At 54.2% G+C, this 22,882-nt stretch overlaps 1 protein-coding gene across 2 annotated transcripts in view; it reads right to left on the bottom strand.

Annotated features, from left to right (window-relative positions):
* The window catches only part of INPP5A (inositol polyphosphate-5-phosphatase A), a 145,016-nt gene extending 124,860 nt beyond the window's left edge, over window positions 1–20,156 (bottom strand). For both annotated transcript variants that reach the window (XM_080640009.1, XM_080640008.1), the window contains exon 1: window positions 19,861–20,156. In XM_080640009.1, the coding sequence (XP_080496135.1) occupies window positions 19,861–19,935 (75 nt within the window). In that variant the 5' untranslated portion in view covers window positions 19,936–20,156. The remainder of the gene's footprint in view (window positions 1–19,860) is intronic.
* Window positions 20,157–22,882: the final 2,726 nt, after the last annotated feature.

Here is a 22,882-nt window from a genome sequence, read left to right as displayed (position 1 = left end):
CATCGACGGGCAGCACAGACGACGGTGGTCCCCTAGATTATAATGGAGCTGAAAAACCCGTCGCTCAGTGCCGTCATAGCTGTGATCACATGTCCCAGCACAACACTCCTCACTTGTGTGGTGATGCTGCCCATCGTGTGAAGTGCAGCCCCTAGACCAGGGGTGGGCAAACTTTTTGACTCGAGGGCCACAATGGGTTCTTAAACTGGACCGGAGGGCCGGAACAAAAGCATGGATGGAGTGTTTGTATGAACTAATATAAATTCAAAGTAAAGGAGCGGAGGGGAGAGCAAGAGAACCGGATAGAACAGCCGGATCCGGCCCGTGGGCCGTAGTTTGCCCACGGCTGCCCTAGACTTATGTACAGAAAGTGAGACTAGATGATGATAATCAACAGCCATGTTACATGTTTATGATTCACTACACTTCCCATCATTATTTTAGAGTGTAATATTTTACTTACAGAAAACGTTTGGTATAAGCAGGAGCCGTGTTACATTGGCAGTAGCCTCATACGCCCCATGTTTACAGTGTGTCTTGATGAATTCTTTTCTCTTGTGCCTGACTGACTCGCAGGTTGTTTTATAAATTTAGTGTAGCCTAAGTGTACATTGTTATAAGGTCTACAGTCGTGTCTAGTCGTGTTCTGACTTTCACACTCACTCACCCTCACTCTTTGACTAACCCAGAACACATTCTGTCCTATAAGCTCCATTCGTGGTGAGTGTCCTGTACACGTGGAGGCAAGACTGAGGAATGCCACTGCCAGAGGAGACCAAGGAGACACGGCGACTTAATGCAGGTCCCTGGATGGGACCCTGGGACAGAAAAGGGGCATCAGTGGAAACCTGGTATGACCCAAATAAAGTCTGTTGTTTAGTCAATACTGTTGAATTGATGTTAATTTCTCAGCTCTGACAAAGGTACCACTGTTGTGTCTAATGTTCATGGGAGGGAGGTACAGGGACTCTGCGCTATTTGCAACCTGGCTACAAACCTAAAATTTTCCCAAACTAAAGAGTTTTATAAAAGTTTCTTCTTTTGAGAAAAAGGTGGGATTTCTTGTTTTGGTTTTTGAATGGTGCTCCATGCATTTCCTTCCTGCTTTTGCAGAGTGCGGTGTGAGGATCTGATGGGGGCATCCAACCTTGATCCAAGAGGGACTTCCATGGGCACAGGGACTAGCAGGATGCGGGGATGAGAGAGCTGGAGCCCCGGTAACACTCCGAGCCACCAGCCCACCAGCAGCCTCCCCCTCCAAACCTTCCACTGCATATAACTTAAGCCAATGTGAATAGAGATTCTGTTACTTGCATCCTGACACTGTGTTTCCCGGGAGACCTGTCAGATTTAAAGATGAACCAAAGTTCTGGTCACCAGTCCATAAAGCTGCAGTCAGTCGTTTACACCATGAAGTTTTTAGTAATTGTTCCCAATTGAAATAGGTGTTTACATCTAGAAACAAAATTGTTCACCACTCTGTGTACACTTCCTGTTTTGGCGGTTATAGGTGAACAGGCCGATGCCTGCTCTCAAACTAAAGAGAGAAAAAGGTCCCAGAGAAGAGTTACGTTAACATCCAAACTGAACTGCTCTTCTCATGTCGCAGATCTCATCTTAAAAATAAATAACATTCACATGTAATCTGCCAAATGAATGAATGAGTGAATGAATGACTGTTGAATAATGTAATCAGGTTTTTAAAATTTTTTTTTAATTCAGAGGGCTACTCTCGCCAACCTGAATTATACCACACATTACACAAAATTATTCTAATCATGAAAACTTTAGATGCCATAACCGAATCTGTCTTCAAAAAACATAAAGCCCAAATCAATACACACACACTAAGAGATTTCAGTAAAATGACAAGGCAGAATATGAGTGACAATCGGGATAAGTTGGACAGTAATTGCCTGAATTAAAAATAAATGCCATTTATTGAGCACCTATCCCCCAAAAGTTACTAATTCTGCATAAGCTGCCTGTGCCTTCATCCCTCCGTCCTCTCTTCAACCTTTCACTGGGTTCAGCTGCATCACATAATATAGATCATGTTTCCCAAGTTCATGCCCGTGTATCTGATGATCACAAAGGGGTTTCTTCTGTTCAGACGGGTAAGCGTCTCCAACTGAATTTCGCTTGGCAGAGGGGGATGTGGCCACCATCCAGTGGACACACCTCCTTGACAACTGAGTCATCGGGTACCAGTTACTGAAGCCCTCCCTCTTAGCCCAGCCAACCACCCCGTGGAAACGAGCACAGCCATGGCAGGGACAGTCCGGGTCCCTGTCCTTCCTTCCTTCTCCCTTTGGGCTTAGCTTCTCTGAGGGACGCCCACGCACCCTTCATTTTCCAATCGCAGTCCTGAGAGACAGCTCCTTCAGCTTTCAGTTATTCAGCTCAGGAACCCGTAATTAAGGACTTTCAGACACACTGGTATCTCCGATTTATTATCCGTGGCTTTTCCTGCCCTGCGTATGCTCTGCGTTCTCTTATGAAACATAAAGTATCAGCATTTTGGTAACTTGGTGAACATGTATATGCTCCTGTCTAGCGTCCTTGATGTAAATATGGGGCCCACGCTCAGCTTTGAGACACCTGATTACCGTGGAGAAGGGCACCCCAGCAGACGCAGGACTGCCACTCCACCGGCTGTCCCAGGCCAGCTCCCACAGCCATCTCGCCGGGACCATGGGCTGTGCAGGGTGCAGTGGGGTGGCGAGGAGACCCGGGAGCCACGTGTGACGCTTGGCCGGCTCTCAAGTGCCAGGTGTGGCTGCTTCAGGGCCCTGTGGCCTCACAGCCAATTCTGAACAAAACATCAAGTTGCTTTCTGGCCTGCCAACTCCTAATTCAGACTATTCCCATCCTACACTTTGACCCCAAAGTGGGGGTCTGGCTAATGCTTCAGGTAGAAAAAGTATATATAAATGAGGACAAACATCCGATGGCCCTTTGCACTCCCCCGTCATGGTCTGGTGTCCTAGAAGCACCATGCTCCCCAAACCCAGCCAGAGCCCCAGCCCCAAGGACAAGGACACCTCAGTCCCAATAGGGCCACAGAGACCCCACCTTCCAGAATCCCCTTCCCTACCCCAGGCTGTGCAGGGGCAGGTGCTTCTTCTCATGACCACCTGAATGAGCTGCCTTCAGACTCAGACTAAACCCAAAGCTGGCTCTACCCTGCAGGTGTGCAGGGCCAACACCCTCCATCCTGACTCCGTCTGTCCCCCACCAGCCTCCTCTGCACGCCTCCTGCCCTCCACTCTCTCAGCCCCTCTGCCTGGTGGGGAGGTTTCCCCAGGTCCTCACCTGGCACGGCCTCCCAGTAGCCCTCCAACCCCACAGGGCTGTGACTCTGGAACCAGTCCCGTGTTTGCTGTGTCCCCCAGTGTCAGCTCAGGAGACTGGGCCACTTGGAAGGGCCCCGGCTCAGTGCAGCGCACACTGTAGACTTACAACACACAACCTCAACACAGAGTGCTGTTCAAGTTTGACAACTGCTTCTATAAAAGCTTTCCAGAAGGTTCTACTTTGCTCTCAAAGGGCAGAGGGCAGCATGTGTGTGAGGACGAGGTTAGCCCAGACTGAGCAGGAGGGCAGGACAGTGGGCCTGGGAGTGCCAGACAGAAATGAGAATCCCTAGGGTCCCATGTAGGGGGCCACTGGGTGTGAACCCTAGAAAGGACCCTCCCCTTCAGACACACCACCAACCAGGACATTGAGGGGCTCATAAGCCGAGGAATGGGTAGCAAAAAACAGAGCAGATGGGTGCTGTTTGGACAAGAGCTCAGGTGTGACTGGGAGAGATGGAGGCAGGAGCTTGGGGAAAAGTCTGGGTAGGGACCAGCTCATGGGGGAGTGGCCCTCATACCCCCCTTGCCAGTGAGTGTCGCCACCCTTTTCTTCAAGGGTGGGGAGTGGACTGTCCTCTGGGCCCGCACCTGGTTCTAGGATGGGCATAGGATCCCCACAGGCAAAGCGGACTTCCACATATCCAAGCCAGTATGGTCATCCTGGGCCCCTCGCTGTGGATGGGTTGGGAAGAGTCAGGTGGGACCATCTGGGAAAGGTCTCCTGTTGTGCAAACAGGAGGGCACAGAAGACACAGTGTGGGGCAGCAGGGGAGGTGGGCATGGGTGCCATGCACTGTGGCAGCCTCTGGGAAGAGCCCAGAAACAAGAAAAGAGTGGGTACCAAGGGGTGGCCTCAGCTCTTGCTAGAGGGCTCCCAGCAAGACCCTGTGGAACTCCACACTGAGGCCCGGGAACTGGTGGCCTGCGTGCTTCCTTCCTCGGGGCAACAGTCTGGGCAGAAAGTCCAGAGCTCGCCACTTGGTGATAGTCCCCACACTGGGCCTGAGCCAGAAGCAATGATCCCTGCGAGGCCAGCAGCTACCCACTCCTTTCTGTGGCGCAGGCGCAGAGAAGATACCGGTCCTCAGCGCATCAGAACCACACCCTCTTCTATATGAACATTTTGCTCTGGATCCTTTATTACCCTGAAATGCAACTCACAGACTATGACTTCATGTATTTTAAAGACCAATGTATACTAAAGAGCGATAAATGGAAAGTAGGTGGTTTGAATTAAAACAATAAAAATAGGTTAAATATGCAAACCAATGCACAAACATACACACATGCTCATTTGGTCTCCTTCTCGGAGCTATAAAAATTCCAGCAAATGCTACTTAGAAAGTATTCCTTCACAAACCAATGCCAAACACCGGGGTCGAGGAGGCAGGTGAGCTGCAGTCATGGACTGCGCCCCGACACCGCACAGATGACGCGCTCCCAGGCTCAGCTAGGGCAGAGAACACCTAATCAGACAGAAGCCACGAAAATGAGTTTTCACGCTCTAATTTCCTTTTCTTACATGTTGGCCTCAAGTTTCTGTTTTCACTGCCAATATAAGCTGTTGGCAAAATTTATTTCAAGCAAAAGTATTATCGTCGTGTATAGTAACCAGAATTTACAACTGGGGGCTTCAAGGACCTACAACTCTGCACGGTGGAGGCACCGACAGGCCCTGGTGGCCTGGTGGCGGTCTGGTGAAAGGTGGCTCGGGTCCTCCCAGCATGCTCCTCTGAGAGCAGGACCCGTGTCACCATCATTCTGTCACTGCAAGTTCTCTGGGCTCCAGCCCTGACCCTGGAAGCCACTGGGCACCCATCTCAGCAAGGGCAGGGGTGGGCAAAGGGGTATAGTTGTCAGCAGCTGCCAAGCGGGTCCTCTGCCCAACAGCAGCAACAGGGCCCCAGACGTTAGGAGGACTCAGCCATTCCTTCCTGGGCCCTCCACGCCTGACTGCTGGCCCTTCCTAGGAGCCACCTATTCTCAAAACTTCCTTTTCTGCTTAAACTAGCAAGAGTTGTTCTGTCTACTGTAACTAGAGGCCTGTAGCAGACCAAGAGCTAGGATACGGCTATAAAATAACCCCGCTATTATCCTCCCGGCCCAACCACAAGCTCTCGGGGGCAGGGTTCACCCCCGGCGCTCCCTGGTTAAGGAGCTTGTCACTCCCTGGGAGCACGTGCCACACCCTTGAGGGGGGCAGCACCACAGTGCACGCCCCATGTGCACAGGACGGAGCTCAGTCTATGGGGCTTTAGGCAAACTACCCCAAAGTCAGGAAGTGTCACACCCCGAGGTACAGAACCGACTGATGGGTGGTCTCTGGAATCAGACAGGTGAGCTGAGCTCACACTGTGTGGGGTAATCCAGGGCCGACCTGCAAAGCAGACGACCTGGGCAGCCTTCAGAAGGTGGCTCAGTGGAAGCTGTTACAGGGCATTCTTTCCCTGCTCCATTCCTCAGACTAGTCCAGGTACTTTGCTGCTCCTCCTACTGTCAGTTGCAGGAGGTCAGGGAGGAGACAGCCGCTTCAGCGAGTGGAGTCTGTGGCGGGCACCACAGGCTCCAGGTGCTGCTGGCCAGGTCACTGCAGATTCTTAGAGCTGCCAGCCGGTGCTCAGAGACAGCAGAGCGCTCAGAGGAACATCTGGCTGGAAGCTAGCTACTGCCTGCTTTGCATTTATTTCAGCAACAAAATCGACAGATCTGCCGTGAGGGGACCTCAGTGGTGCCCAAAGACTACCCAAAGCTTAATCATGCAGGAAAGGGGACCCAAAATCAGGGCCACAGGCCACTGTTTCCACCTCAGGGACCAAGGAGAAGAGCAACCACATCGGCCTGCCCCAGAAATGCAGCCTCCACTGAGAAACAAGTGGGAGAAAGGCTCAGTATCGACCAAAACAAGGAAAAGCAAGGCAAAAGGCAGAGAACGAAGTTCTCTAACCAGCAGTTACAGCAGCAATGGCACTGTCAATAACGCCTCCTGTCTGACTTCATTTAAATGCAGCCACCACAAAGACTTGAAAAACAACGGAGAAAAATCAACGAAACAAAGATTAGTCCTTGGAAAAGATGAACAAAATTGACAAACCTTTAGCTAGACTGACTAAAAACAGAAGACTCAACTTACTGAAATTGGGAATAAAAGAGAGAGCATTACTATCAAGCTTACAGAAATTAAAAGGATTACAAGGGAATACCATGAACAATGGTGGCCAACTGGACAACCTAGATGAAAGACAAATCCCAGAAAGACACAAACTTTCATTTATTTTTCTTTAGATGTGTGTGTGTGTTTGTATATACACACACACATATACATGTATGTATGTTTTGTATACACACACATATATACATATACATATATATGTATATATATTGATTTCTGAGAGGAAGGGAGAGGGGAAAAGAGAGAGAGAAACATCGATGATGAGAGAGAATCATTGATCGGCTGCCTCCTGCATGCCCCACACTGGAGATCGAGCCCATAATCCGGACATTCCTTATCAAAATAACTCTATCACTAATTAGATACAAGATCTGTAAAAGCTGCACAATCTAAAATAAAGATCCTTGAAAACCCAAGGAAAAAGTCTCAAAATGATTCTACAAGTAATCGGAGAAATGCAAACCCAAGGATAACAGATGCATGTTACAGCCTCCTGGATGGTCCAAAGGACTGGTGACACCAAAAGTTGTTGAGATGTGGACTAGCAGGTGTTGAGTATATACGTGTGTGATGGCCACGTATGGACACCATAGGAGGTGTGCACACATACACCCACACATATACGTAACCCTGTCTGGCACACTGGCCAGGCACCCAGGGATTGGTCCACGAGAGAAGGCAAGTGGAGGGCTCGGTGCTCAGCACTGTGACAGTAAGAAAGGGGAGGCCCTCTCACTGCCCATCGGTGTCCGTGAAGACATTTGGCATATTCACTCAGTGGGTGAACTCCAAAGCAGCTAGAATGCCAGGTAAACCTCACGGTGCTAGGACATGCCAAGCACAGGACAGGAGCAGGGTGTCTGTCCCACAAGCATGCTGCTGATGGGGAGGAGAGCCACGTATTTAGTACCTTCAGTACAGGGACTTGAGGCCCATCTGTGACAAGGAAGGGCTGGCCTGGGGGTCCCTCTGCTCCATGCTCTGCACTCCAGGACACCGGGCACATGTCTGGGCTCAGGGCGCTGCTTCCCATAGGGAAGGGAGCAGACCCAGCACATGCGCCCGGGCCTGGCAGCCCCGCCAGACACCAGGGGCACGTGCAGACCCCAAGTCAACGCCACTCAGCTTGGGATCTTGACTTTCTCCGTGAAAAGCAACACGCGGCTAGAGTCAAGTTAAATTCCAGCAGGGAAGTGCCTGTTTATTCTCTCACAAAATAAAACTTTGTCCTTCACCCACAGTGCAGGTCCTGATGCAGCAGTTGCCACAAGCACTAAAGTCACTCAAGGTCTGCCCACTGGCTGTGCTGAAAACAGTTTGAATGCCACACGGAGTATACACGAGGAGTTTCGGGCGTTTTGAGTGACTCTACAGGCTTTTCTCATTATAGAAAACTAAAATTAGCAAGGTTAGGGTCACGGACATCAATTTTCTCCTAGAAACTGGGATAAATTTTTAACTTCCTCCCCATGTGGAATTTATTCCATTAAACGATAGAAATGGAAAGTACATGTGTTGGTGCTTTTGCGTTTGTCGTCCGTGGTTCCTCAGGAGGCAGTCCACAGCGGACCCCTCCTTGAGGGCCACTCCTGTGCGCCTCGCTTGGGGTGGACCCCTCCCTCCAAGGACACCGATGCTCCCGGGCTACACTTCCCCGAGTTGCTCTGAGCTCCTCACCCTCCGGCCTAGCCTGAGCCCCCCTTCTTCCCTTTCCGGACTGACTCACTTATCAGTAGCTTTAAAAATACCGATAGAGCACAGGCAGCTCGGCTGGCCCGAGTGTGTGCAGGAGGAGCTGACGTCCACACTGAAGGCCCCGCCCTGGGGAGGACAACAGCGGGGCCAAGGCAGAGGCGCTGGCACTAACCACATCTTCCTAGAAGTGGGGTCATCAGCTGCAGTCCCCAGCGCACGAAAGACACTGGGGCTCGAACCAATCAGACACATGCTGCCTCTCAGCATGCAGCTTCCTTCACTCACCACCCGCGCCAGCCCAGTACTTCCCACGCAGGCCTGCTCCCTGTTTCAAGCCTCTGCTTCGGCCCCGAAGTGGCCCCAATGGGCACCCCTTCCTTACTTCCCCGGGGCAGCTCCCATGCTCCGAAGCCTTTGCCCCAACCCTGGCCACTTGCCCCAGGAGGCCACCTGTGGTCTCCATACCCAGAGCATTTCTTGCATCCTAAGCCACCCTAAAGTCCATCTCCTGCTGTGCTTGGCAGCTGGGGCCACCCAGGGACAGAGCCAGGCTGCCCTGTGCAAGGCCCCCTCTGTCCTAACGGTGGGCTGTGCCTCATCCCTAGAAGACGAGAAGAGCGGAACCCCTGCCTCAGAGGGCGACAGTCCTGACAACATGCCAGGCATCTCGACTCTGTGCAGTCAAACCTGGCTCAACCTGCTGGCTCCGGGACCGCCTGGGCCCCCCTCCTCTCCCCACAGCAAGCCCTTCTTGAAACATCCCTCCCAAACTCCCAGGACGCCCCTCTCAGGCCCCCTCCTGTCCTCATCTCTCCTGACCTTCTGTCACCTCATGCTCCGTGACATCACCTGCTCGCCTGACTTTACCCTACAGACCGCTCCTGTCTTAGATTAGGACTGGTGGGGTAGGTGTGGAAAACTGGGGGGGGGGGGGGGGGAGGTGAAGCAGGGAAGGCAGCACACAGGGGCTTTGGGGGCCTCCCCCAAGGGGCCCACGGGCTGCTCCCAGCACTAGGCCACTCTGCGCAGCCAATTCAGAGGATGCCCACAGAGGCAGTGTGCTGATGGGAGCATCGCTATGGGGGGGCCTTAGGGGGGCCCCCTGCTGCGCCTCCAGCCCCTGAAAGGGGGCCCAACTTCAAGGAGGAGGTCACTAAATAAGCGTGAATGAAAGGCCGCTGGGACCAGCTATTTTTTTTTAACTTTTTTAAATTTATTTTTTAATCTTCACATGAGGATACTTTCTCCGTTGCTTTTCAGAGAGAGTGGAAGGGCAGGAGGGAGGGGGAGAGAGAGAAATAAAAACAATGATGTGAGAGAGACACATCGACTGGTTGCCTCCCACACATGCCCCTATTGGGGGCAGGGAGTGAACCCACAATCCAGGTATGTGCCATTTTGCCATTGACCTGGAATCAAACCTGAGACCTTTTGGTGCACAGGCTGACACTCTAACCACTGAGCAACCGGCCAGGGCTGGGACTAGCTATTAACAATCCCTAAAAATTAGCTCTCCTAGATGCCCCGTCACCCACACACCTGCAAACTCAGTCAAAGTTGAACCTGGGCAGCACAGCAGAACCACCCGAAACCTGGAGGCTGAAAATGGGAGGACCCCAGGCTGACCTACATGGTGCTCAGACCTCCTGCCCTAAGAACTCCCCCTCTAAGAACATCAAGTGCCCCTGGGCCATGTATGCAAGGACAGAGCCCTGAGGGTTCAGAGAGTTAGATGAGACGCTACCTGGCCCTGGTGACAGTCTTGGTTGGTCAGTCTCCACTGCTCACCCAGATTCTGTTTGTAGCATTAATAACCACGACCCTCCGGTCCCTGCACACAGCCCAGCCGCCCACCTCCCACCTGGACTCCGCACAGTATGTGCTGCCTGGATGCAGGGCGAGGGTAGTGACGGCGGTACAGCGAAAACAGGAAGTTGCAACAGATCTGAAAACCGTAACAGTGCAGGAGAAAAGAAAAGCAAAACATATGTCCCCACAAATTTGTGACTTGGACAGATGTCATTCTTAACAAAGAATCTGTGTGAAAGGAAGTTCCACATCATCCCAAATTACAACGCAGCAAATGCAGAGGATGCCCTGCCCTCAGGTGCTGGGTACACATTTGCTGCCCCGGATAAAGCCAGTGCCCACTGATGCACCCTAATCAATCCTGGGACCCCAAAGAGGTACAGGACTCTGAGTGTCCTGGAGGGCAGCTTTGGGCAAACTAGGATGAGTGGGTCTGTCCGTTCCCCAGCCCTTCCATGCCTGCCTCTCGGGTTCCCAAGGGTTCTGCAGAGGAAGCCTCATTAGAGTTTTGAAAGCACTGGCCACGCAACCCAGCTCTCGGTCCACACAAGCAGGCTCACCCACGTGGCTAGAGCTCCCTGACCGGAGTCTACACGCTCACGTCTTACAGAGCCAACGGTTCCCCAAAAGCCTAAGTAGGCAAGGTAGAGTGCTCGGAGCTGGGGTCCATGCTGGGATGGGGGCAGCTGCCCCCACAGCTGTCCTCAGGACCCTGTCCTCCATCTGCTCTGTGGACCCTGGGACTAATGAGCCGTGTGGCTAACAAAACTGCTGGCCCAAAAGGACCCTGATGCAATCCCCTTCCAGGTGGGCCGCAGGGCCCTGAGCACATGCCCCCACCCAAGGACAGCAAGGATCAGAGAGGAAGGCCGCACGCCCAAGGCCTCCCAGAAGGCCACCTGCCACGGGGCCAGCGGGAACAGTCCCTATGATGCCTCATCTGATGGGGACAACAGGAGGCCAGGCTAGCGAGCACGCCTCAGAGCCTGAGTGCCCATCACCTCCAATCACAAGAGAGAAAAGGTTTTCCCTAAATGCAGAAAGAAGACCCAAGTAGTGTTTCCTCTTGTTCTTCTAATAGGGAGTAGCTGGGAACATCGGATCTGACACCTGCCCCCGTTGTCCTGTGATGGCACTGTGCTCACTAGGTGACGAGCCCAGGCCAGGACAGCCACGTGCCCATCAGGAAGGTGACAGACCCTCTGCCCTGCAGGGCTGAACCTCTCATCCATGCAATTTCAGGAACACTCTGCCAATTCACAGAAATTCTCCACCCGATGACCAGTTGGGTGCACCACGGAACAAAACCCCCCAGGAAGCAGGACTATCAGAGATGCTCGGGAGGCAGTGAGAGAGGGTGGGAACAGCCCTCTGAGCGGTCCATCACACCCAGAGGCTGAGAGCAGAGAATTCACCTGCGCAAGGCACTCTCTGCCCCAATCTGGGTCGGTGTCCACCTGGTCCATGGGCAGTGGGAGGGGAAGCTATGGACAGCCATGTCCCTTCCAGGAGCCCTGCCTGCCACTGCCTGCTCCTAAGGACTAATACTATCAGAGAAATCCAGCCTTTCCAACTGCCTGGAGGACTGACTGCCCAGCTCCACCCATGCTCTGACAGGGGCGTCAGTGGGCCTGAGCACAGCAGGGTCCAGGAACCCAGCGGCCTCGCAGCTCTTTTGATTCCCCATAGCTGTGTCTGCTCTGCCCCTACAACCATCTACATAGAACCCCAAATCCCGCCCCTGTCACTGCCCCGTGCGGGTCAGAGGCCAGCACACCTGCGTGGAATGTCATGTGATGAGATCTATATCAACAGGGAAGACTGATCGGACTGAAACACAAACCTGGAACCAATTCAGGGTGGGGCAGGGAAGTGCTGCACAGAGCTGGTGGCAGGAGGGCCAAGGGGCTCCTCGGGAAAGGAGGGGCACGTCCTGTCCAGGCCACAGAGGGCCATCCAGCATCGCTACAGGTGCCGGGTGGGCACACAAGGCCGTCCCTTTGGCACAATCAGGGACAGCTGATGGATCAACGAGGCAGTCCGAGCGCTGCTCAGCCCTGGACACAGGAGGCCCTTGCCGGGAAGGAGAGGACAGAGACCCGCCAAGGAGGCACCCCAGGGACACCTGACAACACCAAGCCACACACCTGTCAGGGCCTCCGTTCCCTCCTGTACCTGCGGCAGCCACCGTGCTGGGTTTCCTTCCTACCTTCCTGACACACACATGGACAGAAAGAAGTTAAGTCACATGCCCACAGTTACATGTGATGAAAGGCAGACATCCACACTTCCCTGTGCCACTGCATGTCCTCACTGACACTGGAGTGTGGCCTCCCACAGGGCATTAGGGCGGATTTCCCCTCCACCGAGACCTGGCCCAAGCCATGCCTTCTGCTTTAAAATCCCCTTTGGTTCCCAGAAAAACTGCTGGCCATTCAGAGGCCCTGAGAGGGAGGGCAGGAAGGAGGCTTGTCCGAGCCCACACCAGTGAACCTGGAAACCAAAGCCAGGGCTGGACCTCCAAGACACAGGCCCAGACACCAGTTCCCATGCTCCAAGGCCAGAGCAAGATGAGCCAGGAAGGCCCGGTGGGCAACAAATAAGCAGGGCCAGGCTGCAGATGGGAGAAGGGGCAGGTTAGGCACAGGCTTCTTGGTGCCAGGGCAGTGCAGGGCAAGCCACCCCAACCACAGGGCATTCTGCTCAGACAGGGGAGGAGACTGCAGCTTACAGCTTGCGTGGCATCCCCAACCCCTCATCAGGACCTTGATGGCCCAAGAAGGCAAGCCCAAGGTCACAATGGCCCACCAGTAAGAGGCTGACCCCAAGGCCCTGCTCCTGGAGAGAAGGGGAACTTATTCTTATTCACTGAAGAGAAAACCAGAACCGGAGGCAGCATTTCCCTCCAGCGTGGGAGGCACCAGTGTGCTTCCCTGACAGCCAGGGCACCTCGTCAGCCCACGAAACTCCACGTCTGTGCAGCACCAAGACCAGCTTCGGTGTAGGATCTGTCACTCACTCCCAACCTGCTCCAGATCCTCTCAATCCTGACTGACATCTGGGGACCTGAGCCACTTCCCACATCATCCCTGGTCACATGCACACTCCACACAAAGTGAGGCCAGGATGGGACAGTGCCACTCCACCCTGCATGGTCTGCTGGCCTCCTCCCTGTGATGGATGGAGCCGTGGGCCCCTCCCATGCATTCCCTCCCAGTGGACACTCTGCTTCAGTGCCATTTCCATCTCCCAAACCAAATTTTAAACTTGATAAAGCAGTGCAGGTGGGTGACCGAGATGCTGCTCAGACCTTCTGCTGCCTTTCTGACTAGCCACCAGGCCCTGTGCTGACCCCCGCTACTGGAACCCATCCTGGATCAAGCCCACCTCCCAACAGGAGACCCTGCCACCAGCCAGCCCAGGCAGACACTGAGGTAGTCAACATTTAAAAAGCTATCACCGTGGGAAGAGATCAACCAAAGAACTTGTATGCACATATGCATAACCCACGGATACAGACAGTAGGGTGGTGAAGGCTTGGGGCAGGGTGCGAGGGTAGGCTATAGGGATCAATGGGGGGAGAGGGGACATATGCATTACTTTCAACAATAAAGTGTTTTTTTTAAGTCATCACCCTGTAGTCCCTTGTGGGACCTCCCCGCAGGCAACACTGACCCCCCATCATCTCCCCTTCCAGTCACTGGGCTCTAAAAGGGCAATCTGCTGGAGGCAGGCCTGGTCTGATTTTTGTACTTCTGAGTCACCCTAGAACAGGCCTCTCTCCCCGAAACCCGGCCATCGCCTACCGGAGACAGACCCCAGGGCTGCGTGGCCTCTCCTGCCCAGCTCCAGGAAGGACATACAGACCCCATGCTGATGGTGTGTGCCATGAGGGCATGCAAGCCCCAAACGCAAGTGGAGAGACCTTTCTCAGGACGCCCTGCCAGATCCCAGGCTGAGAGGCAGCAGACGTGTCCCTGTCCTCCAGGGCTGTCCAGCAGGCCGACCTGCAGTGCTCACTTCACTGGATTCAAACAAGAAAAATATTTAATACTTTACATCGAAGAAGTGGCTTCTCCACCCAGTGATCTAAACCCTCCCTCAGCGACTGGAGAGCCGATAAAAACAGGAAACCCCACAGATGACAGTGTGAGCTCTCGGAGGCTGGCTGACAGCTCACAGCTCCGCCTGTGAGATCCAGGACGTCGGGCAGGAGGACCAGGAGGCGAGTGTGGCTGCACACAGACCTTTGCCATGTTAACTTCCAATGAGAACCACATCTAAGGCAGGCATGGCACAGGGCTGTGGAGGGTGGGGTGTGCAGCAGAGAAAGCAGCCCATAACTGTATCAAACATGGGATCACCGTATATCTGATCCTACCACCGTGGGGATGGGCGGGACCCCATCTACAAACAGAGTCCCAAACTTGGGCAAACAGAAAGTACACTCAGATCTCAGGTCACAGGCAGTAATGCCACAGGCCACACCCATGGGACCAGGGGCCTGGGAGAGCAGGGAGGGAGACCGTGAGGAAGCCGGCTGATCAGCCCCCGCCTACCCGGCACACCGGAGCCTGCTTGGGGCTGCGTGGACAGGGACTGCTGCTTCCCCCATCTCTTGGAAGACTAGGCACTGGCCTGTGCACTGGGCTTCCCCAGGCGACAGCACTGTATGCTGGGCTCGGGGTCTGGGTCCTCTCCCTACCTCCTGGGTGTCCACATAGAGAGGCCTGAGTCTAGCTGAGCTCCCAGGAGGTGAGTATGGCTGGGAAAAGGTGGCAATGCTGGGAGGTGGGGGTGAGAACAAGAGCCAAATGATGGGTGTCCAAGCAGCCAGGGAAGGAGTCTTTGAAAAAAGACGTAATTAGGAGTGCTGGCAGGATGTGGGGCAACTGCAGCTCTGGGACAGGGCAGGTGTGCTGCACAATGGGGCGGCGCCCTGGAAACAGTGGGCAGCTCCTCGGCAGGCTCTACAAGGAGTCACCATGCAGCTGCAGCGCCCCTCCAGGCACATGCCCAGGAGAAAGAAAACGCATGTCCATGCAAAAACCTGGGCACGAATGCTCCGGGCGGCACTACTGCTAATGGCCGAGGTGGAGCAGGCCAGGTGCCCACCCTGGATGGAAGATAACAGACTGGTGTGTCCAAGAGGAGATGAGCGCTCATCCTGAACAGGAATGTGGCTCTGACATACGCCAGCACTGAGAACACGCTGGTGAAAGAAATCAGATGCAAAAGGCCACATGAGTGACTCCATGTGGGAAATGTCCTAGAGATGGACAGGAGACTGGTGGTTGCCAGGGGCTGAGGTTCAGGGAGATGGAGAGAATGGGGAGGGGGACAGCTAAGGCTACTGAGTTTCTTTATCAGGTACAAGGAATGTCCTAAAATTGGCTGGTGAGAGATGCACAACTCTGTGGATACAGGAAACCACTGGTCGAACACGGACATGCTGAAGTGTATGGCGTGTGACGGCCATCTCAGTGAAGCCATGACCAAACAGAAGTCCTTGAAGAAGCAGGGACCCAGCCGTCAGAGGCCCTCTGGCACACTTCCCGGTGCACCCCACCAAGCCTGCTGTGCTGGGCAGAGCTGGGAGAAGGCTGAGGGCAGCGAGCGGTGGAAGTGAGAAAGCCCCACAGCAGCAGGAGTGGCCGTGGCATTCAGGGAGTTTTCGGGGTGGGGCTACAACTAGGGCAAGAAGGGCAAAACGGATGGTGGAGGGAAGAGAGGGACCGTGCCCCAGGTGCTGCCCACCCTGCTCAGCCCAGGGGAGCAGCTCACACACACCTGTTGTCTGCAAGGCGCTGGGAGGCCTGCAGCCTCGATAGCGATCCTCAGCAGAGCCCAGTTGCACAACCGGTCTGCAACCCCTGGGTAGAGGGCTGCGCAGGGGTTGACCAAGCAAAAAGGGAAATCAGCTCAAAGCTGACATTTCGCCCCGAGTAAGGAGCAGGACAAAGTCCTTACAGGCAGACACCCGAAAGCAGGCTGTGCTCTCAAAATTCTGCCTGGCTAGGTCTCCTTCCCAAGAAACAGCCTTACCATGTAAGGATGGGACAGCTCTGAAACATCGGCTGTGAAACTTCCCCTCTCAGTTCATCCTAGCCAAAATGTAAAGAGCCTAAAGCTAGAAACCTCACTTGTCAAAATCCAAGCACCCCAAGGAGAACAATTAGGTATGTAGCCCTGCCACCCCCTTCCAGGCAAGTGGGAGTCCCACTGGGGTTACAGAACAGCCACAGGGCTCTCTGTGAACCTGGAAAAGTCCCAGGCACCCCAGCCATGTCTAGAACCCCAGGCAGGGAGTTGGCCATGCAGGTTTGGGAAGGGCCACAGCTAGGGTAGAGGTGACCGGAAGGAAGGCCCAGGAGACTTGGTGAGTGGTTAACTGGTCACGGCTATGTTCGTAGTAATACAATGCAATGACTTCCCGTTCCCGTTCCCGTTCCCCTTCCACTGTCTCCTGAGTGAACGGTGGCTTTCCAGGGGGTTTCTGAGGTGCAATGACATCCTCACAGCTAATGCAACTTTCTCAGCTTCAGCTTTCCTGTTTCTATCTATTGATATATGGTAAATATTGGTAGTTGTAACCTACATAACTAATAACTCTTTGGGGTCCTCCATAATTTTTAAGAAAGCAAGAGGCAAACATTTGAGAACCAGTGTATTGTAAGTATTTATGACACCTTCATCTGTCATCACAGGGTGAGGAGCAACCTGAGGGCCCTCTGTGGAGACATAACAGAGCCAGGAGTGCTGATGAGATGAGAGTAGGGTGTTAGGGGCAAGACATGGTTAAAGCCTACATCCAGATTTTAACAGTGGTCACCTCTGGGGCGGGGCGGGGGCGGAGGGGTAACAAGGGAAGACGATAAAACCACAAAAGCAAAAACTCATCACCTAGCACTGTGTACAAAAGGAAAACTGTCCTTCACAGCAGGGCACGTGTGTTTCTAACTCAGACACCTTCCTCCTCAATCCATTACCCTCCGGGAAGAGGCGATGCTCTGGCCACCACCTGGAGCTCGGTTTCCCAGATGCCGAAACTATCAAGAAAGAATCCCTCCCAGGCCTCAGCACTGTCTAGAGCAGTGGTCGGCAAACTCATTAGTCAACAGAGCCAAATATCAACAGTACAACAATTGAAATTTCTTTTGAGAGCCAAATTTTTTAAACTTAAACTTCTTCTAACGCCACTTCTTCAAAATAGACTCGCCCAGGCCGTGGTATTTTGGTAAGAGTCACACTCAAGGGGCCAAAGTTTGCCGACCACTGGTCTAGAGCAGTGGTTCTCAACCTTTCTAATGCCGTGACCCTTTAATACAGTTCCTCGTGTTGTGGTGACCCCCAACCATAAAATTATTTTCGTTGCTACTTCATAACTGTAATTCTGCTACTGTTATGAATCATAATGTGAATATCTGTGTTTTCCGATGGTCTTAGGCGACCCTGCTAGCAGTTCTCAACCTGTGGGTCGCAACCCACAGGTTGAGAACCGCTGCTGTAGAGCCTAAGACCATCAGAAATCACAGATATTTACGATTCATAACAGTAGCAAAATTACAGTTATGAAGTAGCAACGAAAATAATGTTATGGTTGGGGGTCACCACAACACGAGGAACTGTATTAAAGGGTCGCGGCATTAGAAAGGTTGAGAACCACTGCTCTAGAGTGTGCTGGTCAGTATGGGCACATGTCATGCAAAGACAGTGTCGCCAAGCAGATCTCCTGAAACCTACTACTTAAACCAACGAATCACAATCTCCTTCAAGCATTGGCCTCTTTCATGTCCAGGCACCTCTCCCACAAGCACCACACGGCACATGAGGGAGACTATTTAATACCCACCCTGCTGCCATTGACTGGGGACGCTCCCTCCCTCGGGCTGCTCCACACAGTAAGAAACCTGCGTTACAGCCTGGCTGGCGTGGCTCAGTGGTCAACCTGTGAACCTGTGAAGTGGGAGGTCACCGTTCGGTTCCTGGTCGAGGGCGCATGCCTGGGTTGCCGGCTTGGTCCCCGGTGTGGGGCCTGCGGGAGGCAGCTGATCAGTGATTCTCTCTCATCACTGATGTTACTCTCTCTCTCTCTCTCCCTCTCCCTTCCTCTCTGAATCAATAAAAGTATATTTAAATTAAAAAAGAAACCTGTATTACAGATACTTCTTTACTAGCACCTTCAATTCAAAGACACCTTGCAGAATTAACCTATGCACTGTTTTCAAAAACAAATGTTCCTTCCAGATGTAAACATAATGCAAAACTCCTTATACCATTTAAGAAAATGAAAATTCAAAGACAACATGCTGCTAAACATAAGTAAATTAAGTTACCTATTTTAATGTCAACAGAGAGAAGTGTGTGTATACAGTTGAAACACAACAAAAATGCTAGAAGTCAGAATCAAAGATTACAGGGAAGAATGTTTGCGCAGCAAAATTCTTTTCTCTCTGAGACCGAAATGCCCCATCATGCTTAATTTTCCTGACATTTCTGAGGTTTTGAAGCCACAGCTAACGGATCTGAATCATCTGAGCAAAACCATGTTACAGTGGCATGTTACTGGAAAGCCGAGAATAGAATGCTAAATATACAGACACACACCCATACCGGGCACTTTTGAAGAAATTTATCAAACACAAAACTAGATAAAGTTGTCTGTGACAAAGTCAGAGGGAAAGCAGTTCATCTCCAGCAGGGAAGTATAATGCTTGGGCTCCTGGAAGTTAAAATGAGAAATACACAAAAATAGCGCCTGCCCTTTATTAATAAAATCAAACCTACCCAGAACATGGCTTAGCTCACTGAAACACCTCACCCACCGTTACCAGCGGGGAAAGGACAAGAGCCTTCCCCCGCCCCCCCCCCCCCCCCCGAAGTCTAAGTCACACTGGTGTCGGGGGTCCACACCACCTACGGACTGCCACCTACTGCTCACCTAGGGAGGGGCGGGGAGGACGCCACAGGCCCATCGGTGCCATCACCTTTTTTCTTAAACAAGCTCGCCCCTTCGGAGCTGCATTCAGCTTTATTTGGGTTGGCAGTTTAAGTACCAACAGCTGAGACACCGAACTAGGTCAGCCCTGGCCTGCCTCCGAGCTCCCGGCCCCCGCCTCGCTCCCTCATCCCCAGGGCCGGCCTGGGGCCTGGGAGGGAGGCCCCTAGAAGGTGAAGGCCCTGTGCAGTCAGCATCCCTTTCTGGCCTCGAAGAGCTTCTCAGCATCTTTCTCCTTAAAGCAGCAGCAAAGTCGGCCAGGGCTTTCAACAAGCAGCCCCTTGTCTGGGAACTAGAGAGACACTAAGTTACGGGGTATGATGAGGTGCGGGCACCCAGGGGCTGTCCGTGACAGACAGGGAGACAGGCAGGCTGGCCAGAGGCCACAAGTCAGGGGCTGCGGTTTGGGGACCAGAGTTCAGAGTTAAGGTTTTGGGGTCAAGATTCTGGGACCAGGGTTGACGCCAGGTTAGGGGTTTGAGGTTCCTGGACGAGGGTTCTACGATCAGGGTTTGGGGACCTTGGACAAGGATGAAGATTGGGGTTCAGGCACCTGGGTTCAGGGGTTGGGGCTCAGCCTATGGAGTTTGGAGGCTGGGTCTGCGGGACTAGGATTCCAGGGTTCCAGGCAGAGCTCAGGGCACTTAGGGTCTGGGGTTGAGGGTCGCAGGATGGTACCGGCAGGGTTCAGGGCTCGAGTCCCAGGGCTCAGTGTCCCGGTCCGGGTCCCAGGTCCCAGGGCCAGGGTTCTGGGTCTAGATCCCAAGACTCAGATCCGGGTCCCGGGGTCCTGGGCTCAGGGCCGGGTCCAGCGCCGCCAAAGCACTTACGTCGTCGAAGAGCGAGCCCACGTTGGCCGTGACCAGCAGCACCGCGGTGCCCGGGGCGGCCGCCTTCCCCGCCATCGTGGCCTGGCCGGCCGGCCGGTGTCCACGGAGCGCGCGTCAGCTGCGCCGGGGGGCGGCCCCGGGGTGCATCGCGGGCTCGGCGGGTCGGGCCGGGCCTGGCCGGGGTCCGGCTGCGCGCACGCTCGCTCTGGCTGCTCCGCGGCCCGCGCCCGTCGCTCTCCGCCGGCGCCTCACCGCGGCCCGTGCGCAGCCATTAGGAGCGCCGCCACCAGAGTCCCGCAGAGCCGCCGCCGCCGAGCACTGAGGCGAGGCCCGCTCCGGGGCGGGGGCGGGGCGTGCAGGGGCGGGGCGTTTGGGGGGCGGGGCATACGCAGAGGGCAGGGCTCAGGGAGGGGCGGGATCTTGGGGGGCGGGGCGTTGCGAAGGCCTGCGCGGGTGGGGCGGGGTCTTGCGAGGGCGGGGCCTACGAGGGGCGCCCCAGAGTCGGCCTGGGCTGCGTGGGCCAGTGCTCCTGTCAGTCAGCGGCCGCCCAACCCACCCAGGCCCCTAGCCCGCGCCTTGGCCGCGCGCTGACTCCGCCCTCCGCACTGCTCTGACGTCACGGCCCGGCTTAGCGGGTGCTCCTTAAAGGGACCGCGCGCGGTTCCCCAGCTCCGATGAGCCTCAGGCCCTGCCCTGTGTCCCGCAGGTTACTCGTGTGCAGTGCCTGCCCAGCTGTGCAGTGCCTGCCCAGCTCTGCGCGTCCCGAAAGCCGGAGCACGTGGCTTCGCATCTGCCGGTCAGGACCCTCAGAAGTGGAAGAACAAGAGAACATGCGGGGGCTGGGGCGGGAGATGAGGGGGTGGAGTGGGGGTAAAGGCCTAAACTGGGTGGGCGGAAGGTGCAGCTGGGGGACCCAGGTGATGCTAGGAGGCCAGCAGAGGCTGGTTGAGGCACTATGTGCCCTGCTGGTGAGGTGGGCAAGTCCCAGTGCTGGGCACCGCCCCTGGAAAGGAGTGGGCCCCCCATTTGTAAAGCTAAATGTCCTGAGAGCTACACTTACAAAATGTAACAAGTAACTGCTGCCAAAAGTAATGTTGATGATACACTTTATTCTACCCATCGATATCAATTCATTTGTAATCAGTACTTAAACATCATGAGCCCGCTTTCCAAATTGAGTTGCTGAATCCTTATGAGACACTAACATTCGTCTCAGTTCCCACAGGGCTGATTCCGGTGCTCACAGCCATGTGTGCCAGCTGCCCAGCTGGACAGGGTGGTTTCCAGAGTTATGTGGGCATAATTTAGGGATGGAGAGTGTCACGGAGAAGAAGCAGAGCCCCTGGCACTGGTCTCCAGCAAGGCCAGCCTTCCGCTTCCAAGTAAATGGTAGTGCCCAATGGCATCAGGAGATGTGAGTGCTGTTCTATTAAAGCAGACAGACAGACATCACCTGCCAAGGCTGGGGACCCCGCTGGGCAGGCTCTGTGGGGCCCCCTTCCCTCACTAGGGACGTCACCACCTCTCCTTGTCAATGCATCTGAGGACCCTGCTTACAGTGGCACTCAGCCTAAATACTAAAATTCATTTGACTTAGAAACAAATGTCTAATTAATTTCAGTGAATGTGGGCTTCAGACTGAAGAGTGTCCCCCCAAATTCATAGGTTAGATTGAAGCCCCAACTCCCAGTGTGACTATACATGCCGATGGGGCCTATAAGGAGGCAATTAAGGTTAAATGGGGTCATAAGGATGAGGCCCTTTTCCAATAGCATTAGTGTCCTTATGAGAGACCCCAGAGCACTCACTGGCCCTCCACTCCTCCCCACCCCTGAACAGAAGACAAAGAAGAGGTCATGTGAACACAAGTGAGAAGGCATGGTCTGCAATCCAGGAAGAGAGAGCCCTCACCTGAAACCAAACTCTGTGGGAACTTGACCTTTGACTTCTGGCCTCCAGAACACTGCGAGATACATTTCTGCTGTTTAGGCGGCCCAGCCTGTGGTATTATGGCTGCTGGAGCTGACAAATACCGCATCTCTTGTTCTACTTTCTTACAAAGTCAGCACATGCCAAGGATACCCTGAGTAGAAACCAAATGTAGGGGCATCGAGAACGCCTGGAACCTGTTTCCTAAGTAGTAGCGTTGCCACCTCCCCTCCCCTCGGGCTGTTTTCTCCCTCACACCCTAGCATTCCCTGGCCAGAAACATGCACACCTGCGCATGCATGTCTGCACACGCACTGACTCGGTTACTCTGAGACTGCACCTAAATAGCCTGACGTCTTCCTGCCGAGTCGGCAGGCCCACCAGCACCTGACAGCTACTCCGCACCTCCTCTGCCCTGCCACGGCCTCCTGGGTCTTGTCCTCAGCTCGCACCCATGCTGCAGTGTCTCGGATCCTATAAGATCCTCCTTTGCCCTACACCCCTCTCTTCTCTCCCTTTGTTGTAAACTTCCTCCTAAAAGTCAACCCGTCTTTGTCCAGCAGGCCACCTCCAGGCTCTCAAACCCACACCCCACTGAAGCCATCCTCACAGTTATCACTGGCCCTTGATTCAGCCCCCCCCCCCATTTCCACACCCAATCTCCCCTGACTTTCAGTATGGCTGACACACCTGACTCCCTGCAGGAAATGGGGTCTGCCCTGGAGAGCATGCCATTTGCACCCTTGGTCTTCCCCCTCACTGCCCACCCCACTCAGTCTCTTTTTCTGGCTCCTGCTGGCGCCCCACCCCAAGTCCTGGGTCCCTAGGTGATCCTGGTTCCTCCTTTCTTATGCGCACTTCTCACTGGCCAGCTTCGTTGGGCCCTCCCCTGAGACTTTCCCTGGGCGCCTGCCTGGCAGCTCCCCTGGGAAGGGCATGTCAAACCCAGCAGGCAGGAGCAGGTTCCAGATCCGCCCCCTTCCTCCCATACACCCACTAGCTGTCGGTGGGAGCTGTGCCCAGCTCAGGGCCATGGGCCTCTCAAATGCCCTTCCCCCATCAGACTTCCGTGCCCACCACTGCATCCCATAAG

Source organism: Plecotus auritus (genome assembly GCF_963455305.1).
Source record: "Plecotus auritus genome assembly, chromosome: 9".
Lineage (NCBI taxonomy): Eukaryota > Metazoa > Chordata > Mammalia > Chiroptera > Vespertilionidae > Plecotus > Plecotus auritus.
Note: the sequence above shows the minus strand (reverse complement) of the source record. Positions and strands in the feature narration are given on the sequence as shown.